The 21,652-nt window shown below is 37.9% G+C and overlaps 1 protein-coding gene across 1 annotated transcript in view; it reads right to left on the bottom strand.

Annotated features, from left to right (window-relative positions):
• The window catches only part of LOC150083040 (nucleolar protein 11), a 290,218-nt gene that overhangs the window by 166,960 nt on the left and 101,606 nt on the right, over nucleotides 1–21,652 (bottom strand). The window contains exon 7 of the mRNA XM_090376991.1: nucleotides 17,650–17,735. Within this exon, the coding sequence (XP_090233117.1) occupies nucleotides 17,650–17,735 (86 nt within the window). The remainder of the gene's footprint in view (nucleotides 1–17,649; nucleotides 17,736–21,652) is intronic.

Here is a 21,652-nt window from a genome sequence, read left to right as displayed (position 1 = left end):
CTCACTAGATGTTACCTCGCTATATACGTAAAAGTTGAATACACATTAGATATTCTTTGGGATATGTTAAATAATAACTAGATACCAATTAATTATACAAAGCTTGCTATTAATGAAATTTTTCACTTAATTAAACTCTTAGTTGAAGCCACCTATATCGAGACAAAGTATACAAACCACCTTTCGAGACAAAGTATACAAACAAATTTTTGGTTTGCCAATGGGATTAAGCCTGAGCAGCCTAATATCAGAGATTATCTCTCAACGATTGAACGTACACATTTGACACCTTTTCTATCCCATATCACATATTATGGGAAGTATTTAGACGATTTTCTAGTCATTACCAATAGTAGCACTATCCAAGACATTTTACATTCGTTTTATAATATTCATTCCAGACTCAAATTTACATTGGAGAGGGAGAATACGGATATTAACTCATTAAATTTTCTACATTTCACGCTTACTTGGGATGCGAATAAAACCCAATTTAACATCTATCGTAAACCTACAAACACTGGTATGCTTCTATATTATAACAGCTATCACCCATTCACCAACAAAAGATCGATTATATTTAAATCAATTTCTAAATGCTTATAAATATTCAATGACAAAATCTGCTTTGGGCTCAGAAATACAAATATTAACCAGCAGATTCTTAAACAGGGGTTACCCACTTGCTACAATAGACAGAATTAGGGTATAAGCTAAGGATAGAATACAAAAAAATACACCAACCAACAATAGTAATATCAAAAAATACTTTATTCCTGTCCCATATGTTGATCAGTGGCACAAACAACTTAACAGATTCTTTAAAGTATCTTTAAATTTAAAATCCGAATTTAAAATTGTAGCCAGGCCAATACGGAAATTACACACTACACTGACCATTCACTCAGTCCTTTCCTCGTTCGCAACACAAATAAATGACCTGTATACAACATTTCTTGCGGTGATTGCAACTCGTTGTACCAAGGTTCTATGCATTTTCCTCTGAATTTTCGTGTTAATTAACACACGGCCTCAGTTCGTGCTTCTTGTTCAGCAGCGTCAGAATTAGCCTTTCATGCCGTTAATGAAAAACATACTCTCATATAATTACAACGTAATTATATGAGACTATTAATTGCAGAAACTGTCGAAATTAAATTACATGAGAATTCTGTTAATGTTCGCCGGCCATATCTAGTCTCTGACTTGTGGTCCTTCACGTGCATGCACGAAGATAAATAATCCCTATTTAAGTTCCATTGCTCACCCCTAACTGGTAATTTTCATTCCTGTGATCGCAACATACGGCTGAAAAGCATTGTCGGCTTTCGGAAAAAAAATTGTTTTGCTTTTTTTCGTTAAATTAATTTTTTACTTAATTTTTAATTCTGTTCATTTTATTTTTAATTTATTGTTAATTATTTCTTACTGTAATGTAAGATTTCAATTTGTTTTTTTTTTAAATTGTTTTCGTTTTAATTTCTGGAGAGTATAGTATGGAAGTGTTCTACATATCATATTGAGGTAAACTTCTCTTATTCTTTTACAAAAAATTCAATTCAATGAACAAGCTATATCAAAATTGTAGAATTTCACAATATGTAAAGATTGATACGTACATAACTGTATTTAGCGTACACATGACTGCACCGAACTACATGTACATGTTTGACACAGTCGAGTTCGATGCTGGCACGAGTGTACAAACAGTGGCATGACTCTCTAAAATGCTGTTCGAGTTCATTTTCCGTGCGGGTTGTATAAAAATTACTTGCGGGTCATAGGTTGGATGCCACTGGCCTAGACAAATGCAAGACCCATAGATTGCATCATGAAACCCAGTCAGCTGAAATTACCAGTTGAAGACTGGCGAAGAGACTGAAGTCATGACAGAGGGAGAGACATACAAATATCTGGGAATGATACAAGCCCAACACCAAAAACACAAGAAGACCAATGCCCACATCAATCAGAAATACCATAAGAGACTGAGAAGCCAGAAAAAAAATCAAAGCTAAATGGCAGGAACATGGTCAGAACCATAAATATCTATACAGTCCCAGTACTAACATACTCTTTCGAGATCATAAATTGGACAAACACTGACAAGATTATAAGACTGACCAGGGTAATGATGACCAAGGGCCAGCAAAGCCATCCAAAGATGGCCATCAAGAGAGAGATTGACCAGAGCCTGAAATGGAGGGTGAGATTTGACTGAACTGCAAGAATAATAAATCAGAAGCTAGCACAAAAATGCCAGTTCATCAGAGAAACTGTACATTACAAATAAGAACCACAGGCTGTATCAGAGACCTGACTCACACACACTATACTGGGATAACACCAAAATAACAGAAGATCTTGCAACAGATCACACATAACTGTCATTGACAAGAAAAAAATGACAACCTACCAGATCTCCTGGAGTTGCTCTGGTGTTGTGCACCAGCAACTCCAGTAAACCTACAAGAAAAAGATTAAGAAATACACTGAAAGAACAGAATTCATGGGATACCCAGTTCCTTTGCAATGCAATGCAATGCTGTCACCCCTCTCGCTAGTGGACGAACCCACATCTTGATAGGTATATAAGTACACTGCATTCAGGTAGACAGTAAATGTTTACCGAGTTTGAAAGAGATTATAGTGCGTTCCAGACGCATGGGTCACTCTACTGCGTAGATGGTACAGAAATTGCACTATCCCCATTTGACAGTATCAAGAGTGCATCAGGAATATGCCATTTCTGGAATAACATCTCAACATCGACAGTGCTGTGGGCAGAGAAAGGTGATGGACAAACGTGGCCATCGATGTCTGTCTCGCATTGTTTCAGCCAACCAGAGAGCGACAGTGGCACAAATCACTGCTGACATCAACAAGGGAGTTGCCAAAAACGTCTTAACCCAGACCATCAGATGATCATTAGTCCCAATACATTATGGGAACTGCCAACCCACCAGAGTCCTATTGCTAACACCACAACACAGGACTCTACGCCTCAACTGGGCGAAACAACATCAGCACTGTACCTTGCATGATTGGAGACGGGTCTCATGGTCTAATGAGCCCCATTTCCAGTTATTTCGAGCAGAAGGGAGGGTAACTGGCAGAAATTACATAACGCTATGCACCTGTCATGTTAAGAAGGAACTGTTCAGGCAGGCAGACGATCGTAGTGGTTTGGGCTGCGGCATGTTCAACTGGCACACGTTGGGACCTCTGGTACATCCAGTGGTGAGCTATAGTGGGCTCACAAGACCCCATTGTTATTATTTTTTAAAATTTGCGAGCCTATTGTTCAGATTATCATTTATTTTACAAATGAAATCCTGAATGCATTTATTGAGTATCCAGAGCCGAAACTACGGTGGGGCAAGTGGGGCCCAATTCCCAGCATTTTAATGGTGCAATCGATCGGTTATGTATTTTTAAAATTGCTTTAGTTTTGATTTAATTACAGTCGGACCTCTGTTTAACGAACTTCTTTATAGAAAATTTTTTGATTCCCCTTGGTAACCTTTAAAATAGTTTCCATTGAACGAAGAAAATTTCCGTGTAACAAACAGATTAGAAGAGACAACTGTGTATGGATTGTTCTCACCTCTGGCCTTTAGGCAATTTAGGTAATTAGAAAGTGCGAATTAAGGGTGAAAGGGATTACCGTTTCACAATGTTAGTGGTGTCCGTAAAACCTATGCAGTCACATACTGAGAAGTCGTGCTAGTCAATATGCTTTCCATAGCCAGTCAGAGGATTAAGAAGATTCTCGCCATGAATTATAGCCTCTGGTCAACCTGTGTTGTGGTTCCCCTTTATTCTGACAAACAGGCATATGTTTTTCGGAGAAGTGAGTGATCCATGCCTTGCAGAAAATTTCTCCTGTCTATGTTTACATGGTCGCAGTAGCTGAATATCCGTGTGATTCCGACATTTTGCACTTTATTCAAGGAACTAGTGAGAGTAGCAATGTAGAGGGGGGGGGATTGAGGCAACTAAGATATTATGTAAACTTTACAAAGGTGAAATGTTGGCAGATTTTGAAACTTTGTCGAGCCTTTCACTGTGAAAATGTTCTAAAATATAATGGCATACCGGGTATAATAAAAAATAAAAAAAAAAAAAAAACTATCACCAATCTTCAAAAAACCAGCACGAATTAAGGATGATTGCTAAAGAACTTGAGTTATTTGATTGTTATTTGATTTTTAGGAGCATTAGCAACTAAGGCCATATTGCTCGGGGATATGCGGTGGTTATTCCCTGACCTTTCCGCATCCTCCGTATTTGGTGGTGACGGGCTCGAACCGCGGTCTAATCAAGAAGCGTGTGCTACGCACTGCTGCTCCTTCCCACCTGGCTACGGAGGCGCCTGCTAAAGAACTTGATGTGGAAACTATAAAGATTGGTCGTGTGTTCAAGCCACAATGAGCAGCTTGTAGCTTGCGGACGGCAATTGTGGGTTGGAGGAATTATCCCACTTTGTGCAAACATTTTGAATCAGAAGTCAAATAATCCAGGATTATTAAATCTACTTTTAAATTTGGAATTTCTTAACCATTTAGCACTAATGATCAACATCCTGCAGGAGCACTCTTACCTTTCAGAAGCTTTACAGAATCACAATGGTAAAAGCATACAAATTAATTATTCAAACTATGAATGCTATTGCTAATTTGAAGGAATTAAAATCGAAAGTAAAAAAAATTACCTCGTGACAAGTTATTAAATGCACTGTTTTATCCTTAAAGGATAAGTTATTAATGCAACAGGATAATTTAAATTAAATTAAAAAAATAACGATACCATTGAAAGAAATTTTAAACATATGCTACCCGAAATCGTAGAATACGAAAGAACTTTCGTCTTGGTGGCAAGATGGTGAAAACCGAATAAGAAATTTAAGTTTTCTGATAAAATATGAAATAAAAACTAATGATTTTAGAGATTTTGTCAAAGACACTTTATCTTTAAAATCGAGTGAAATTACCTTTTAAATTAAGAAAGCCAGAAAATATCTTTGAAACCATTGTGATTAGAAGTGCTGAAGCTGAGTGATCTTCCAGCGCAATGATAATACTGTGACAATTAAACATGTTGCAGATTATGATGATCATACATCTAAATGGGAAAACCATTGCTTCGATCTGATCTGGATCGTTACGTCAAATCATTCCTCTGTAATCATTGCTCAGCTATTGAGCAAAGCAGAAGATCGACAACAAATATTAATAAAGAAGTAAATTGCATATGGCAATTTTTCTTGAATATTTGTGAAATCATTTTTTTTTTTAATGTAATCTGTGATTTTTTGTGTACTTTTTGTTTTTTTATGTAATATTTGTTTTTATATTGCGGAATGTTTTGTGATAGTTTTTGTTATTTGTGATATGGGAAATATTTTGTGTTATTTTTTCTTCGCAATATTAAAATTTTATCATGAAAAAAAAATGTAGTTGTTAAAAAAATAATAATAATAAAAAAGTTGCGTGTGTCGAGCACACACGGTAGATGGTTTATGCGAAACATTCTTCGCATTTCTTTTAGGTATTTTTGTATTTGATTTGTATATATATCGATTACGAAATAAGAGCTTTTTTATTGTAAATATTTTATTGATCATTCACAGATTTTCACAATTTCTGGAAGACAAGATACAATGGATTTATGATAACTAAAGTTAGAGATGTATACTTGCGAGTGCAACATATCAAATATCTCTGTAAAATAGCACCGATTGATGTACTGATCTTGTAGTTGAAGTGACATACGCAGTTGTTAGGGGAACCTAACAACGGAATGTAACGAAAATGCGAGACGAAAAAAAAAGAAATTGTTGACAAATATTTTTATTGTTGCAATCATACTTACTGCAGTAGTAACTTCAGGAAGCATGATTGTGACGTCATACTATTCAAAAATTCTAAAAAGTTAGAACTCCAGACACTGTTGCATCCAGTTATCATCATAAAGCGAGGCATGACAACCAGGTTTTTAAGTTTTTTTTTTTTTTTTTAGATAGACCTAGGAACGTTTTACACATTCACTTATATGCATGGTAAGGGGGTAATAAGCCACATCTGTCCACCCCTCTAAATCCACCCGACTCGAGATATCATATCGATCACTAAAAATGCATCACGCGCTCTAATCACACTACTAGTAGTGCGAGCGTGGGAAGCACCTCTAGCGGAAGCCATGGATGATAACCCCAGGGGCTCACATCTGGTGAGTATGGGCTTGGCACACCCAGGGGTCCTCAGCTGGATATCATCATTCTTCTCTTTCTTGGTGATTTCCTTCTCTCTCTCTCTCTCTCTCTCTCTCTCTCTCTCTCTCTCTCTCTCTCTCTCTCTCTCTCTCTCTCTCTCTCTCTCTCTCTCTCTCTCTCTCTCTCACACACACACACACACACACACACACACACACAGGGTAACTCAGAAATTTTTTTTGGCTGGTGCAGCATAAGCCTCAGGCTTCCTTGCACCATATGGCTATTAATATTAATAATAATAATAATAATGACATCACTTCCGTGACCGATCAAATTTACACGGTAGAAAGTTGGAAAAACTGCGAACCCATTGTTAAAATATTCACAGTTCACCACTGGGTACATCTAGATGCATCTCTGAACGGTTCAGGTTACATTTGCATCCTTGCAGACCACCTTGTCCCCCTTCATGGTCACCGTGCATCCGCTGGGCAATGGACTCTTCCAGCAGGACGATGCCCCTCTTCAAAGAGCCATGGTGACTAGAACATGGTTCGAAGAGCATTCCGCAGATTTTACCACCAATGAGTGGCCTCTCCATTCAGGCATGAATCCTGTGGAGCACCTTTTGGATGTTATGGAAAGGTTCATTTGCGTTTTGGAACCTCCACACAGGAATGCATTGGAATTATTAGCAAGAATGGCTGGAAAGAAATGTGGAACACTTTTGTGAACTAGTTGACTCAATGCCTCACTGTGTGACTGCCCTTATCTGAGTGAAAGGTGGGCCTTTACTAGGTAGATATCCCATGACTAACAAGTATGCTTGCATGAATAAAAGTTACAATAATTCACCTGTGGTGAAAACTGCAAATGATGTCATTTCCGTGTCGAATTTTTGTGACCAATCAGATTTACTCAGTTGAGGTACCCAAGGAAGTTTCACATAAAAAAAATGCTAGGGAAAAAAGGGTCAAGAAAGAAATTGTAATTCAGGTAAGGAAATAGCGAAGAGCAGACTAGAGATGGATCATCATCGTGAAGAACCTGATAGCACCTACAATATTGGAAAAAATTAAGCAGGATGTGAGGGAATAACTATAAAGAATAAAGAACACAAACAACTGAATCAGAACAAGAGGAAGAGCAACGTACAAGAATTGTAACATGCAGTAGCCAAAGAGTAAATAGATGAGGTGACGATATCCAGAATAGAAGTTGAGTGGAAGGCCTTCGCAGAATTCAAGGGCATGTACCCCCACAAAAACTCACACAATACCAAAGCAGAGACCTAAAAGGATTCTGTGGCAAGTCACAGACCATTTCAATATGCAAATAATACCAGATTATCTCAATAATGGACAACGATCAACTAACACAAAACACCATCTGTACAGCCATTTACTATGCCGCTGTAGCAGCCACTAGAATGAATGGAAGGGAAACCAGAGAATAACATAACACAAAATGCAAAGACAAGGAACCATCGGCCTGGGAAAGAAGGCTAACCAGAAGACAGAAGAGATAGGAGTGAAGATAGGCCAATGGACCCAGTACCAAGGATCGGATCAGAAAACTGAAGGCCATCCTCAAGAAAGACAACATCCACATCAAACATGAGACCTATAATCAGAGGATTGAAGAATACCTTGATACCCACAAGCACAAACTCCTGGCACTCAGCAAGAGACTGCCATTACAGGGAGAGTGCCCAGAGGAAAATAGACAAGAGGTATTGGATGAAAGCCAGAATAGAAAACACACAAGAGGTATTGGATGAAAACCAGAAACCTTCTACAGGAAGACTGGACAATAGGAGAAGGAAAGTAATGGATCCCCCAACCAGAAGGCACTCAAGGAGTTCTGGGGCAACCTGGGGAGCAGGAAAGTTAGCCACATCATCCATGCCCCTGAATAAATCTAGAATAGAAAAAAAAAAAAAAAAAAAAACAAAACCAAGGAAGTACAAAAGATGACAGAATGGGAGATTCAGAGAACGATGTACAATAATAGTTGATCAATATTTAAAATAACTAAATGCACAAGGCATAATACGTTAAGAGTTAAGAGTTTATTATCGATGAGTGCATTGGATGAAACTCTTAATGTATTATGCCTTGTGCATTTAGTTATTTTAAATATTGTCATATACACCTTTTGGCATCTCTCACATTGTGTGATTATCTTCAAAACTGGGTCATCATGTCTACAATACCAGGGTACCTGCCCATCCACTGATGATAGGCCAATAGCCTTGAAACAGTGCCGTCTGGGTGGTGGTACTCACCGAGAATAAGTAACAATAGTCTTCTCTATTAGTGAAGTGTTACTTATTCGAGGTAGTGCAATATCATGGCAACTTGTCGTGAAGGCAGAGCACAATATGAGAAACAGAGCAAATGATGCCTACAACACTTCATAGTTTCTTAAGAGTTGTCTATGGTGTATCTATACACCGTATCTATATATACAAGTATCTATATCTATACAAGCTAGCCAGGAAGTCCCATAACTGCCGAACACCAGGAATAGATAACACAACTAGCGGCACAAGAATTTAAGATGCACACATGGGCACTTAGCAAGGGAGTTGATCCAGATAAGTCACACTGACAAAGTTCCAAAGTCTTTAACTCAAGGAATCACCTATGTGAAGTTTAAGGACAAAGATACCATAAAGCTGGCAAAGTACAGACCAATTACCTGTTTCCGAACAATGTACAGGAGCCTGACCAACTGCATTACTAAGAAGATATCAGACTACTTGGAGAGCCAGAGTGCATAATGGCCAAACAGCAGAAGAGATGTAAGCAGATAAGCAAAGAATGCAGGAGAAATTGACTAGCTGTGGTGAACATTGCATTTTACCACATTTCACAATTACCTGTTTCCGAACAATGTACAGGAGCCTGACCAACTGCATTACTAAGAAGATATCAGACTACTTGGAGAGCCAGAGTGCATAATGGCCAAACAGCAGAAGAGATGTAAGCAGATAAGCAAAGAATGCAGGAGAAATTGACCAGCTGTGGTGAACATTGCATTTTACCACATTTCACAAATGTTCAATAGGATTGATGTCATGGGAATCTGGTAGTCACAGAAGCAGACAAAATGCTTGGACATGATCCTCAAACAATTCCTCCACAATGCAGGCCATGTGATACAGTAGCATTGTCTCGGTAAAAGAGTCCAACACCATCTGGATACATGGTCACCATGCAGGACAAAACTTGATATAAAACAATACCAAGGTAGAACATGGTGGTGAGGGAGTGTTCAATGGAGATGAAGGGAACCAGTGATGCTATGGAAACATCTCTCAAACTATGAGATCACTGCCACTGGCCTGTTTTCATCTAACTGTGCAGTCTGGTTGCAGCTGTCCACCTGCTCACTTCCAACAGCATGATGGAGCTGGAACCTTGATTGATCAGACTGGGCAATCCTCTTCCAGTCATCCAATGTCCAAAAATAATGCTCTGTCCCCACTGCAGGTGGAGGTGTTGATGATGGCCCATCAACAGGTTGCCTTTCCACAAGAGTCCACTGGATGGTTGCTCAGAAATGTTTCTTTGTGCACCCTGATTGTAGTCTACCATTAATTGAGGGATTGTGAGATGTTTGTTGTCCCAGCAGCACATGTCAATCACCATTCATAAACTATCAACCAGTGTGAGGTGGCCTTCCTGTCCTGGCACATTCAGTGGTTGTATGTCCCTCTTCAGACCATTCCATCACACCTTCACAATAGCATCCCTCAAACAGCCAACAATGCATGAATTTGCTGACATGCTGGCCCAGCTTGCTTAGCATCACAAATCATTCCCCATTCAAACTCAAGAGAAAAACGGAAGAGTTCTTTCCCTTTTCCCCTTGTGTGGACTTTGTACTTACAGGCACTATCTGTGCCTGTCACTATATATGTTGTGCTGGTCAGTGATGTCACTCCACAGCACTGTGGGATGTTTCCATTCAAGACAGAGGTGGCCATAATGTTTTGGCTCATGAGTCAAAGCTCCAAGCTAGCCAGCCATTCCAACATTCCAAACCAAGTCCTGTTTTGCTGCATTGATAAGGCTTTTCCAAAGTACTGCTATACGGTGTAGAGTAAGTGATACAAAATATTATACAAAATGTCCAAGTAGATTAAAGTTCACAGTTTCAGAAACTACCAGCAACAGAACAAGTCTGAACTTGTTAGACAAACCATCCCCTTTATGGTTTGCCAAATACATTCCAAGTTTGTGAGGCAGTACAGAACTTTGCTTCCCCCCCTTTAGGGTATAACTTAAGTCTTCAACTTTGGAATAGCACTCACAATAATGAATTCTGCACGAGTCACAGTTGCGGCCAGAAATGTTTCAGCTGTAACATCCAAACACCACATACTGAAAGTCTGCAGGTTCTTTCCCAATAAGTATCTGTGGAGCACTTCTAGCACAATATGCAATATTTGTGGAGGGAGTGTCTGAATATCTTTGGTTGTATAGTGTATATCACCCCACTCTCCCCTCCCAGAATTTATTATGTAAATTCTAAAAGGAAGAGGTCGAATGAGATTGGTCCACTTAATACTGATGGTTCGACTGTTAATGATCCTGATCACATAGCTGCAAAACTGAATGAGTACTTTGCATCTATCTTCACCCATGTAAGTAGGGAAGTGGAGGCTAGAAGTTTATCAAACTCTAACAAGGAGCTGAATAATTTTGTAATAACTGACAGCAAAGTGGAGGAAAAATTGTAGAAGTTAAATATAAGAAAACCACATGGGTTGGATTGTATCTATCCAGTTATATTAAAGGAGACAGCAAGCCCTTAGCCATAATTATGAAAGCATTCTTGGATTCAGGGGAGGTCCATACAGACTAGAGATGTGCAAATCTATCCCCTATTCACAAAGGGAGAATCAAAAGGTAACACGAGCAATTATAGGCCCGTTAGTTAATCTTCTGTTCTGGAGAAAATAATGGAGTCACTGGTTAAAGAAGCATTGCGGGATTATTTTGACAAGACCGCAGTTATAGTTCAGATTGATTGATTTTGATTTTACTGGCGCAAAAACAACTACAGTTATAGTTCACACAGTGTGGGTTTGTTGAGGGGAAGTCTTGTCTGACCAATTTGATTGGATGCCACAATTTGGTTACAAAGCAACTGGATGCAAACAATTTTGTTATCATATACCTGGATTTCAGAAATGCTTTTGATATTTTTGCACAATAAAAAAAAAAGCTGTACAAATTGGAGAAGTCTGGCATTAAGGGCAAGTTGCTGCTATGAATAAAGGGATAGTTGAGTGGGAGAAGGCAAAGATTGGCAATCAATGGATACTGCTCTTTGTGGACTAATGTTATTAGTGGAGTTTGCTAGGGGTTGGTGGGCCCATTGCTGCTTTCTGTATTTATCAATGATATTGATGAAGGTATATCAGGCTTATTGTACAAGTTTACAGCCGATATGAAAGTTGGCAGGATCTAGAAAAAGAGTAATGTACCAACTGTGCAGTACTACACAAAAATAGTGGAGAATGAAAAAGATCTGGAGGTAATTGTGTAGTCAGATATGAAGTTTTCTGAGCAGTGCAAACAGGCACCTGAGCAGCTCATTGGGTCTTGTCAATGATATACAGGAATTTTGCTAGTAGAGGATAAGAGGTGATTATCCCTTTGCATAAAACAGTGGACAGGCCATGCCTTGAGTATTGCACACAGGTCTATAGACCTAATTTTAGGAAAGATGTAAAGCTGTTGGAACAAGTACAGAGAAGGGCAACGAGATTGGCGAGAAGAACAAAGGGTTCCTCTCACCTTATTGAGGTTAATAAGGCCTTGAATGGTTTGAGCAAGCTCACTGCTGATGGGATTCTTCCTCCTGCTCAGATTACAAGCCTGAGGTGGCATAAATTCAAACTTAGCGCATTTATTAAACTAATTAAACATAAATTTAATAAATGTGCAGAAATTTGCCTTTAGTCAATGGGTGATTGATTGCTGGAACAAACTTCCATCTATCATGGAAGTTGATAGCTTAAGTAAATTCAAGGAAGAACTGGACAAATTTTTGGAATGAATGGATGAGTGAAATGGATGGGTTCTTTTTTTTTTTTTTTTTTTTTGGCTGATGCTGTATAAGCTTGCTTTGTTGCGTCATATGCCTTCACTAATGCTAATACTCACCCATCAGGCTATGTTTTGTTTAAAAATTAATTCACTTACGTACACGAAAACAAACAATACAATAATATACAATTTAGCAAACAGTTTGTGTATATAAGTGGCAAAGAAAATAACACTTCTCCACCTATAAAATAAAAGTCCCCCTCCCACAATAATGCTCAGTACCTATGACATTTGCAGAAGACAATACTCACAGAAAAGAAACTGGCCCACATGCATTCTGCACATTTCCAAAAATATTTTTAAAAGCAAATAACTAAAATAATTAAGCATTTACAGGTGAACAAGGAACACAGACATGCTAATACTAACAAAGACTAAGAAACTGCTTTAAGTAGCAGTTCTGAATAAATAAAATACAAAATGTAATATGTATTACTATTATATATTACTAAAATACAGAAGAATACAATAATTTTATAAAATATACTATAATTCAATAATTCCATAAAACCATAAAAGACATAAATATCAAAAATTTTCTAGCAAACCCAGAGAGGTTAGAGGTATGCACCAATAGTATATCCACTGGAAGATGCATTAGCAGAAGCATATGATTCAAGAAAGCAAGCTTATATAGCATCAGCAAAAAAAAAAAAAAAAAAAAATCCATTCGTGCCAAAAGTTTGTCCAGTTCTTTCTTGACTTTACTTAAGCTATCAACTTCCATGATATATGGAAGTTTGTTCTAGCAATCAACTACCCATTGACTAAAGGCAAATTTCTGCACATCTAATCTACAACTGTCTTTCCTCAGTTTATGCCTCCTCAGGCGTATAATCTGAGCAGGAGGAAGAATCCCATCAGCACTGAGCCTGCTCAATCCATTCAGGGCCTTATACACCTCAAACAGATCACCTCTCAGATGCCTAGTCTCCAGATACTGCAATTTGCAGAATTTAAGTCTTTCTTCGTAAGAGCACCACTTTGTTCTCTTCATAAGTCTTGTTGCCCTTCTCTGTACTAGTTCTAGAAACTCTACATCCTTCCTAAAATAAGGCTTCTAGACCTGTATGCAGTATGCAAGATGTGGCCTGACCACTGCCTTATACAAGGGGATAATCACCTCCTTATCCTTGCTAGCAAAATTCCTGCATATCATAGACAAGATCTCATGACCTACTCTGGAAGCCTCTCTGCACTGCTCAGAAAACTTCAAATCTCACTGCACAATTACCCCCAGGCCTCTTTCATTCTCCACTACACTGATTGTAACACTGCCCAGTTGGTACATTTCTCCGGGGTTACTGGTACCCATATGCAGTACTTTGCATTTTTCAATGTTAAACTTCATTTGCCACTTCTCAGCCCATCTACCAAACTTTTCCAAATCCTGTTGCAGCACCATACTGTCATTACTGTTATTAACAACCCTGCCAACCTTTGTATCACCTGCAAACTTTGACATTATGCTTGATATATCTTCATCAATATCATTGATAAATATATAAAACAACAACAGGCCCAACACTGAACCCTGGGGGACACCACTAATAACATTAGTCCACAAAGAGCATTGTCCATTGATCACCACTCTTGTCTTCCCCCATTCAATCATCCTTTTATCCATTGTAGCAACTTGCCCACAATACCATACCATACTGCTACATAACAATACCATACCATACCATATTGCTACATAACAATACATTATTGCTACAATTTGTACAGTAGTCTTCAACAACAATGTGCAACAGTATCAAAAGCTTTCCTAAAATCAATTATATGACATCAAAATTATTTTTTGCATCCGGTTCCTTTGTGACCATGTCATAGTATCCAATAAAATTGGTAAGACAAGACTTTCCCTTAAAAACTCCACGCTCTGTCTGAATTATTACTGCAGCATTGTCTAGATGGTCCTGCAATGCTTCTTTAACCTGTGACTCCATTATTTTCCCAGGAACAGACATCAAACTAACAGGTCTGTAATTACTCATGTAATCCTTTGATCCCCCTTTATGAACTGGAGATACATTTCCACAGCTCCAGTCCGTGGGGACTACCCCTGAGTCCAAGGATGCTTTCATAATTATGGCTAAGGGTTTGTTTACTTCCTTTGCCACCTCCTTTAATATCACCAGATAGATCCCATCCATCCCGGGTGCCTTTCTTATTTAACTTCAACAATTTCTCCTGCACTTTGCTCTCAGTTATTACAAAATCATTTAACTTCCTGTTAGAGTTTGATAAACATCTGGCCATATGCTCTTTGAATAACTCCTCGTGTAAATATAGATTCAAAATACTCATTTAGTTTTGCAGCTATCTGAGAATGATCATCTACAGTCAAACCATTGATATCAAGTGGACCAATCTGATTCATCCCTTTCCTACTAGAGTTTACCTAAGTAAAGAACTCTGCTGTTTTTCTTTGCATCAGTTACTAAAGATTTCTCATAATCTTCCTTCGCTTATCTAATCTCCTTTGTGACTTGATTACAGACTAGCTTATATCTACCATAGTCTTCTATGTCATCTGATAATTTATATGCATCCCATGCATTTTTATTCTCAGCCACAAGTCTCATTAGTTCATCTGACATCCATTTGGGCATAAACCTTGAATAATAATACTTAGTTGGTATGAAAAGCCCTGTAGCTTCCACGATTATTTCCTTGAATGCTTCCCATTTAGAATTTAATGTTGGTAACATCATAAGTTGGTCCCACTGTAGTTACCTTTGCAAAAGCAAAAACCCTTCCCTTTACTCCTGATAGTATTATATCTTTAAGTAAATCCCACATCAGTACACTGTGATCACTGCCACCTTGTGGTTTCTTTATCTGTAAATTCTTAATGCATGAATGCATTAATCACTGCTGATAGTCAGATCAAGAGTGTTACTCCGTCTGGTTGCCTATCCAACATGCTGCTGTAGAAAATAATCATCCAATAAATTCACAAAAGTCTTGCTGGTGTGTGAGCAACTAACCCACAAGTTTCACTCAATATCTGGGAAGTTAAAATTCCCCATTATATATGTTAATAGAAGCTAGAATTCAGTAAAATTCTCTATTACAGTACTTTAGGCCTCCGTAGCCGAGTGGGCAGGAGCGGGAGTGCAGTGGCACACGCTCTTTGAGTAGACCGGGGTTCAAGCCCCTGACTGCTGAATATGGTCGATCTGCCAACCCGCACTGGACCAGCGTGGCAGATTATGGTCCATTTCCCTCAACATGAATTGTTGAGGAGGCTTCCATCCTGCAGTGGGCTGATAAAGGCTGCACTTTACTTTTTTTTTTTTTTTTACTTCACTCATAAATTTTAGTCATAAATTACTCATAAATTTTGCCTTATGTTAAGGCAATATTTAGTGGTAGAGTCTGAGTTCCAGAACTTTTTCCAGTGCAGAGTTAAGTAATGTTTAGTGGCACAGAAAATTACCCATAATGTGTTGGCACAAAGAACACAGTACACTGGATATCCTTTTAATCCCAATGAAGTATAATATAGTCACATCACAGGCCTCATCAGACAAGTGTAAAATAATTCAAGACAATTCTACCCCGATCCCCCATCAGACAGTTTTCATTGAAACTTCTACACCTACAACAACTGGAGGGATGGATGTACCTGAACATTTTATGGTATGTTATTGGTTATGTATGCATAATTGTGTGATGTATATGGATGTAAAATGTTTAGCATATCAATCTGATGGGTGAATTTGAATGTACAATATCTGTTACCACCTTGACATAGAAATCTGAAAGTGCTACAAAAATGTGTATAAATGCAGCCATTTGCTTTTGCCGACAAAAGAAAATGGCTGCCTTTAACACAATCATCACTTGTATTTAATGTCATATAAGGTGACATTACATACATTTGGTCTTTGACATGGTCAGATCACTGCGTTGTCAAGAAGTTGAGTGGTTAATGTGACAAATCCCTGTTCACATGGCTCATGATGCCCAAATAAGTTGGATGATGTCGACAACAATAATTAAAATAGGTATTCTGATAATGTCAGGGATCTGGTGACATTAGAAGAGGATCAGTGGATTGGCTGATTAATAACATGAAACACACATCTCTCACAACCCGTCCAAGATCCAACATAATAGTTCCAACCCAGTATGCATCTGTGTCAAAAATACAACAATAATAAATGACAGCAAGAAGTAGATCTGCATGCAGTCTTGCCATTACTTGAAGACAAGAATGGTATCATGTCGCCCTAGAGACAAAAACAACTTTATTTGAGATTCAATGATGGCCATTCTGAACGTCGGAAGACATGAATGGGTCAGAGGTAATCCATCCTGCATCACAGAGCAGCATATTAGGCAAATACTAGGAATCATGGTACAGAAGAAATCCGTTACAAGAGCTACTCACCTCTGAGTTATTAACAGCAGACATTATGTTGAAACCATTCTAAGACAGTGCCTATGTCCTTTCCACAATTCATCCCAAATGCTATTTTTCAATAGGATGAGGCCCACCCACATGCATGTAATTCTCACGTGTGAATTATGTATGTGGCCAAGCTCACTGACCTGAAGATCTCTCACCCATTGAACACATTTGTGATACAATGGGATATTCAGTGATCACAGCCTCTTGCCACCCATCACTACTGCCCAACTCACATCACAAATGCAAGAAACATGGCTTAATGTTCACCAAGACAGAATTTGCCAACTTCTTGACTCCTTACTGGGATGTTTGGCTGCTTGTATCACTGCTCACAGAAGCCACACTTCATACTGATGTGTAGAATATTTTTGTAAATACTGATCAAATAGTACATAAATTTAAACACTCCTTGTTTACAATGATATCTGACACTCCATTTATTCTGAGTAGAAAAGCATATGCTCTCCATTTAGCCTCAGCAATTTCAAAGATAATCAGTATAATAATTTACTAATATAATGCTTGAACAGCACGTTGAATGGGTTATCATTATCAAAATAGCTGAAATGATAGCACTTCACAGTTTACAATCTATTTATTACTAACAGAATCCAAAAATCATACATTTCACATTTGTTTTCTCCTCTACTTCTTCAATGCCTGCAATCTTATTGCCTGCAATCTTCAATGCCTGCAATCTTATCACAAAAATCTAAAAACCAAACCCACCTGACTTGCCAGTTTGTTGTGTTTTCAGTACTTTGTGAGATGATGCAAAATTACTAAAGTGGAAGCGTAAAATATCTATGAAATGTAAGTCTTTAATTTCAAATATTTTGAGTGTAGCATTTATACAATTTTATTGAATGAAGAAACCCACTCACCTGCACATCCTTTCCTAAAACAAATGGAAAAGTTTTCTGAGCTTTCTTTACACAATATTTGGTATCCCACAATGCCAAAATAAACTCTAAAAGAAAGGGAAAAAATCTAAAATTTATTGAGCTGGCTTATCTTGTCTTATCGTTAAGAAAAATATGTAAACTTATCTTGTATTAAAAATACAAATATAACCAAAGCAATGTATATTGCACATTGCTTTGATTAAACTTCAGTACTAACAAAATGATTCCCCCCTATTTTGCAAGAACATTTGCTGATGCTATCGAGCCAACGTTAAGTGGGTTGGACTAGCTTGGGGTGATTCACAGACTAATAGATTAACAGTAGTTGCAGGCAAAGGTGGAAGTAATTTTTGTACTGCTTCTATTGTAATGAGCAGCAGCCTTGAAAGCAAGCTCATGGTAATTTCAAGAACTGCTGGGAGTCATGAAACAAGTAAATACATGGGCTGTGTTAGAGAAACTAACAGTAAGAATGGGTGAATGTATACTTACATATACACCAATGCTAGTAGTATAGTAAATAAATTTGAAGTGCTGGCTAAAACATCAAAGGCGGATATTGTTGGGATATCAGAGACATGGTGTCACACAGATATAAGGAATGAAGAATTGGAATTTGAGGAGTACAATGTGTACAGAAAGGATAGAAGGGGAGGAGGAGTGATGCTGTTAGTTAAGAAGCACATAAAATCTAAGGAAGTGCATCCAGTTGACATAGATGGACAGTATAATATTGGTTCAGTTTGGTTTGATATAAGCACTAGGAAAGCAAAAATGAGGGCAGGAGTTTGCTATAGGCCTAATGACTCTGATGAGTACAATGGTCAATTATAAAGAGAAATTGAATGGGCAAGTAAATCAGAATGTCTTATAATGGGAGATTTTAACTTCCCAGATACTGACTAGAACTTATGGGTTGGTTATTCACACTAGTAAAGCTTTTCTGGATTTAATGGTTTCTTGGATGATTGTTTTTTACAATAGCATGTTCGAGAGGCAACCAGAGAGAGTAGTACTCTTGATAAAATTAACAGCAGTGACTATTCATGCATTAATAATTTACAGATAAAGGAACCACTAGGTGGCAGTGATCACAGTGTATTGATGTGGGATTTACTTAAAGATTTAAATACCATCAGCGGTAAAGGGAAGGGTTTTTGCTATTGTAAAGGTGACTATAGTGGTCTCAGAGAATTTTTATATTCTATACAGTGGGACCAACTGATGATGTTACCAACAGCAAATTCTAAATAGGAAGAATTCAAGGAATTAATCTTGGAAGCTAGTAGGCTTTTCATGCCAACTAAGAAATACTGTTCTAGGTTTAGGCCCAAATGGATGTCAGATGAACCAGTCTGCAAGAGTAGCTCATGGTGTCTTGTCAATGATATACAGGAATTTTTCTAACAGGGATAAGGAGGTGATTATCCCCTTGTATAGGGCGATGGTCAGGCCACACCTTGAGTACTGTATACAGGTCTGGAGGCCTCATTTTAAGAAGGATGTAGAGCTGTTGGAACGAGTACAGAGAAGGGCAACAAGGTTAGTCAATGGAACAAAGAGTTGCTCTTATGAAGAAAGGCTTAAGTTTTGCAGATTACAGTGTTTGGAGACTAGGCACCTGCGAGGTGATCTGACTGAGGTGCATAAAGCCTTGAATGGTTTGAGCATGCTCAATGCTGATGGGATTCGTACTCTTGCTCAGAATAATCACCTGAGAGGGCATAAATTCAAATTGAGGAAAGACAGTTGTAGGATAGATGTGCGGAAGTTTGCTTTTAGTCAGCGGGTAGTTGATTGGTGAAACAGACTTCCATCTTTTGTGGTGGAGGTTGATAGCCTAAATAAATTTAAGGCTGAGCTGGGCAGGTATTTGGAACGAATGGAGGGGTGAAATCGGAGTTTTTTTTTTTTTTTTGGCTGATACTGCATAAGCTTTCCTTCTTGCATCCTGTGCCTCTACAAATAGTTAAAGGAAGCAGTACTACACATTAAAGAATCTAGTCAAGTCAGAGTAGTAAAGAAGGAGGTAAAGATGAGAGTCAAATTCAAGTTTGTGAAGGACAAGGTGGTAAAGAAAATCATGGAGGAAAAGATGAAAAACGAACTAGGGCAAAAAAAAAAAAAAGAGACCAAGTAAAGGTGAACCTGAAGTTGAGATTATACAGGAAATGGACATAGAAGATAGTGACAGAACTGGAATTGAAAAAGATATGTGGGAGGAGTTCATGGAGATAAGAAAGACCTGGACCAATCTCCATAAATTATTTGGTGATGCAAAAAGGGTGACCCACACAGCCATGAATAGTATACTGGCCATGTTGGACACACTTGAAGACAAAGCCATTCATTTATATGCAGAAAAGAGGCTTTTGACATCTAGAATTAGAGATTGTCAATCAATGGCTCAAGATCAGGAGCAACAATTTGCCTCTTATTGCTTAATTTTGAAAATGGATATAGGTACTGAAAAGAAGCAGGAAAAGGATACTGTTGTGACCTTAGTTAAAGCGGATAAGGATGAGATGAAGACAAGTGAAGAGGTTGAGAAAATATTACAGGAAGAAATAAGGTCAGGTATGAAAAAAGTAAATGTTAAGAGGATAAGGAAATAAGAGACATAGGGGGTTTTGCAAGAACTTGATTCTATGGATGATATGAAGGAGTTACAAGAGAACAGAAAATTAAAGAAAGTTAGTCTGAGGATTGAAACTCCAAAGAAACCTGGCCCAAAACTTATAGTATATGAGGTTCAAAACGAAATTGAGAAAGATGAATTGTTAAAAGTAATGTGTGGAACGAAATCTTCAGGAATATGGTTTTACACTACAAGACACCAAAGCAAGTTTGACAGTATGCAGTGTTTCAAGATTTAGTGCAAGAAAAGTGAATAACTGGATTTTTGAAGTAACTAAAAGAGTGAGAGATCTATTAATACAAAGAGGTAGAATATACTATCAATGGTACTCTTACAGGGTGAAAGACTTTGTCCTTGTACCAAAATGTTGTGAGGGGCACCTGTATAAAGACGGTCAGAAAAGAAATGAAAATCCAATATGCATAAATTGTAAAAGAAGGGGAATAGACCATAACCATTCAATTAGAAGTAAAGTGTTCTGAGTATGAAAGGTTCTATAATCAATATAAAAACAGAACCAGTTATGGATAGAAGGAATAACGAAATAAAAAAGCTTGCTTAAGGTAATGCAGTTGAATGGATAATGGTCTTATAATGTTGCAATACAGGCTAGTAAAAAAATTAGATGAAACTGGAGGTGACCGGCTCCTGCAGGAGCCATATGTGGTTAATGGAGAGATGAAAGGATATCAAATGACTGATGAGATTTCCAAAAGTGGTGACGCCTGTCAGGCTGCTGTTGTTGTACAAAATAGAGAACATGTGGTGACTCAGGTTAGTGATTTATCATACTCCCATGGAGTACATGTAGAAATTAATAGTGAAATTGGAAGTATATAAGTCTTTACTGTCAGTTTAGAGACGAGATAATTCCATATATAAATTATTTAGAGAAAGTGAGTGAAGATCTAGCAGGGAAAAGAACGGTGATTGGGATAGATACAAATCTGGACTCGACTTCCTGGGGAATCTCCGAGATTGATAGTCGAGGACAGATACTAGATGAGTTGTTTATGACTAAGAGATGGAATTTTGTAAACAGTCCGGACCAGCCCTCTACTTTTTCAACTATACAAGGAGAGTTGAATATAGATGTAACTGTTGTTCCAGAGTCAATATGGAGAAATGTAAGTGATTGGAATGTTAAAGTACCAGCGATCTTCGATGCATTTATTTTAAAAGGACAAACTGAATGAGTGATAGATTGTCAGTAAAGACTGTAAATTGGAATAGATTTGATGAGGAAGTGGAAAGATTTTTGACACTGAATCATCAAAAATTAGACAGCAGCTTGGCAGAGGAAGGATCTCTGATCATATGTAATATTTTGATGAAGGCTTCTGC

Source organism: Mastigoproctus giganteus, chromosome 7 (genome assembly GCF_048544385.1).
Source record: "Mastigoproctus giganteus isolate SK-2022 chromosome 7, ASM4854438v1, whole genome shotgun sequence".
Taxonomy (NCBI): domain Eukaryota; kingdom Metazoa; phylum Arthropoda; class Arachnida; order Uropygi; family Thelyphonidae; genus Mastigoproctus; species Mastigoproctus giganteus.
This window is presented reverse-complemented; position numbering and strand designations above follow the sequence as displayed.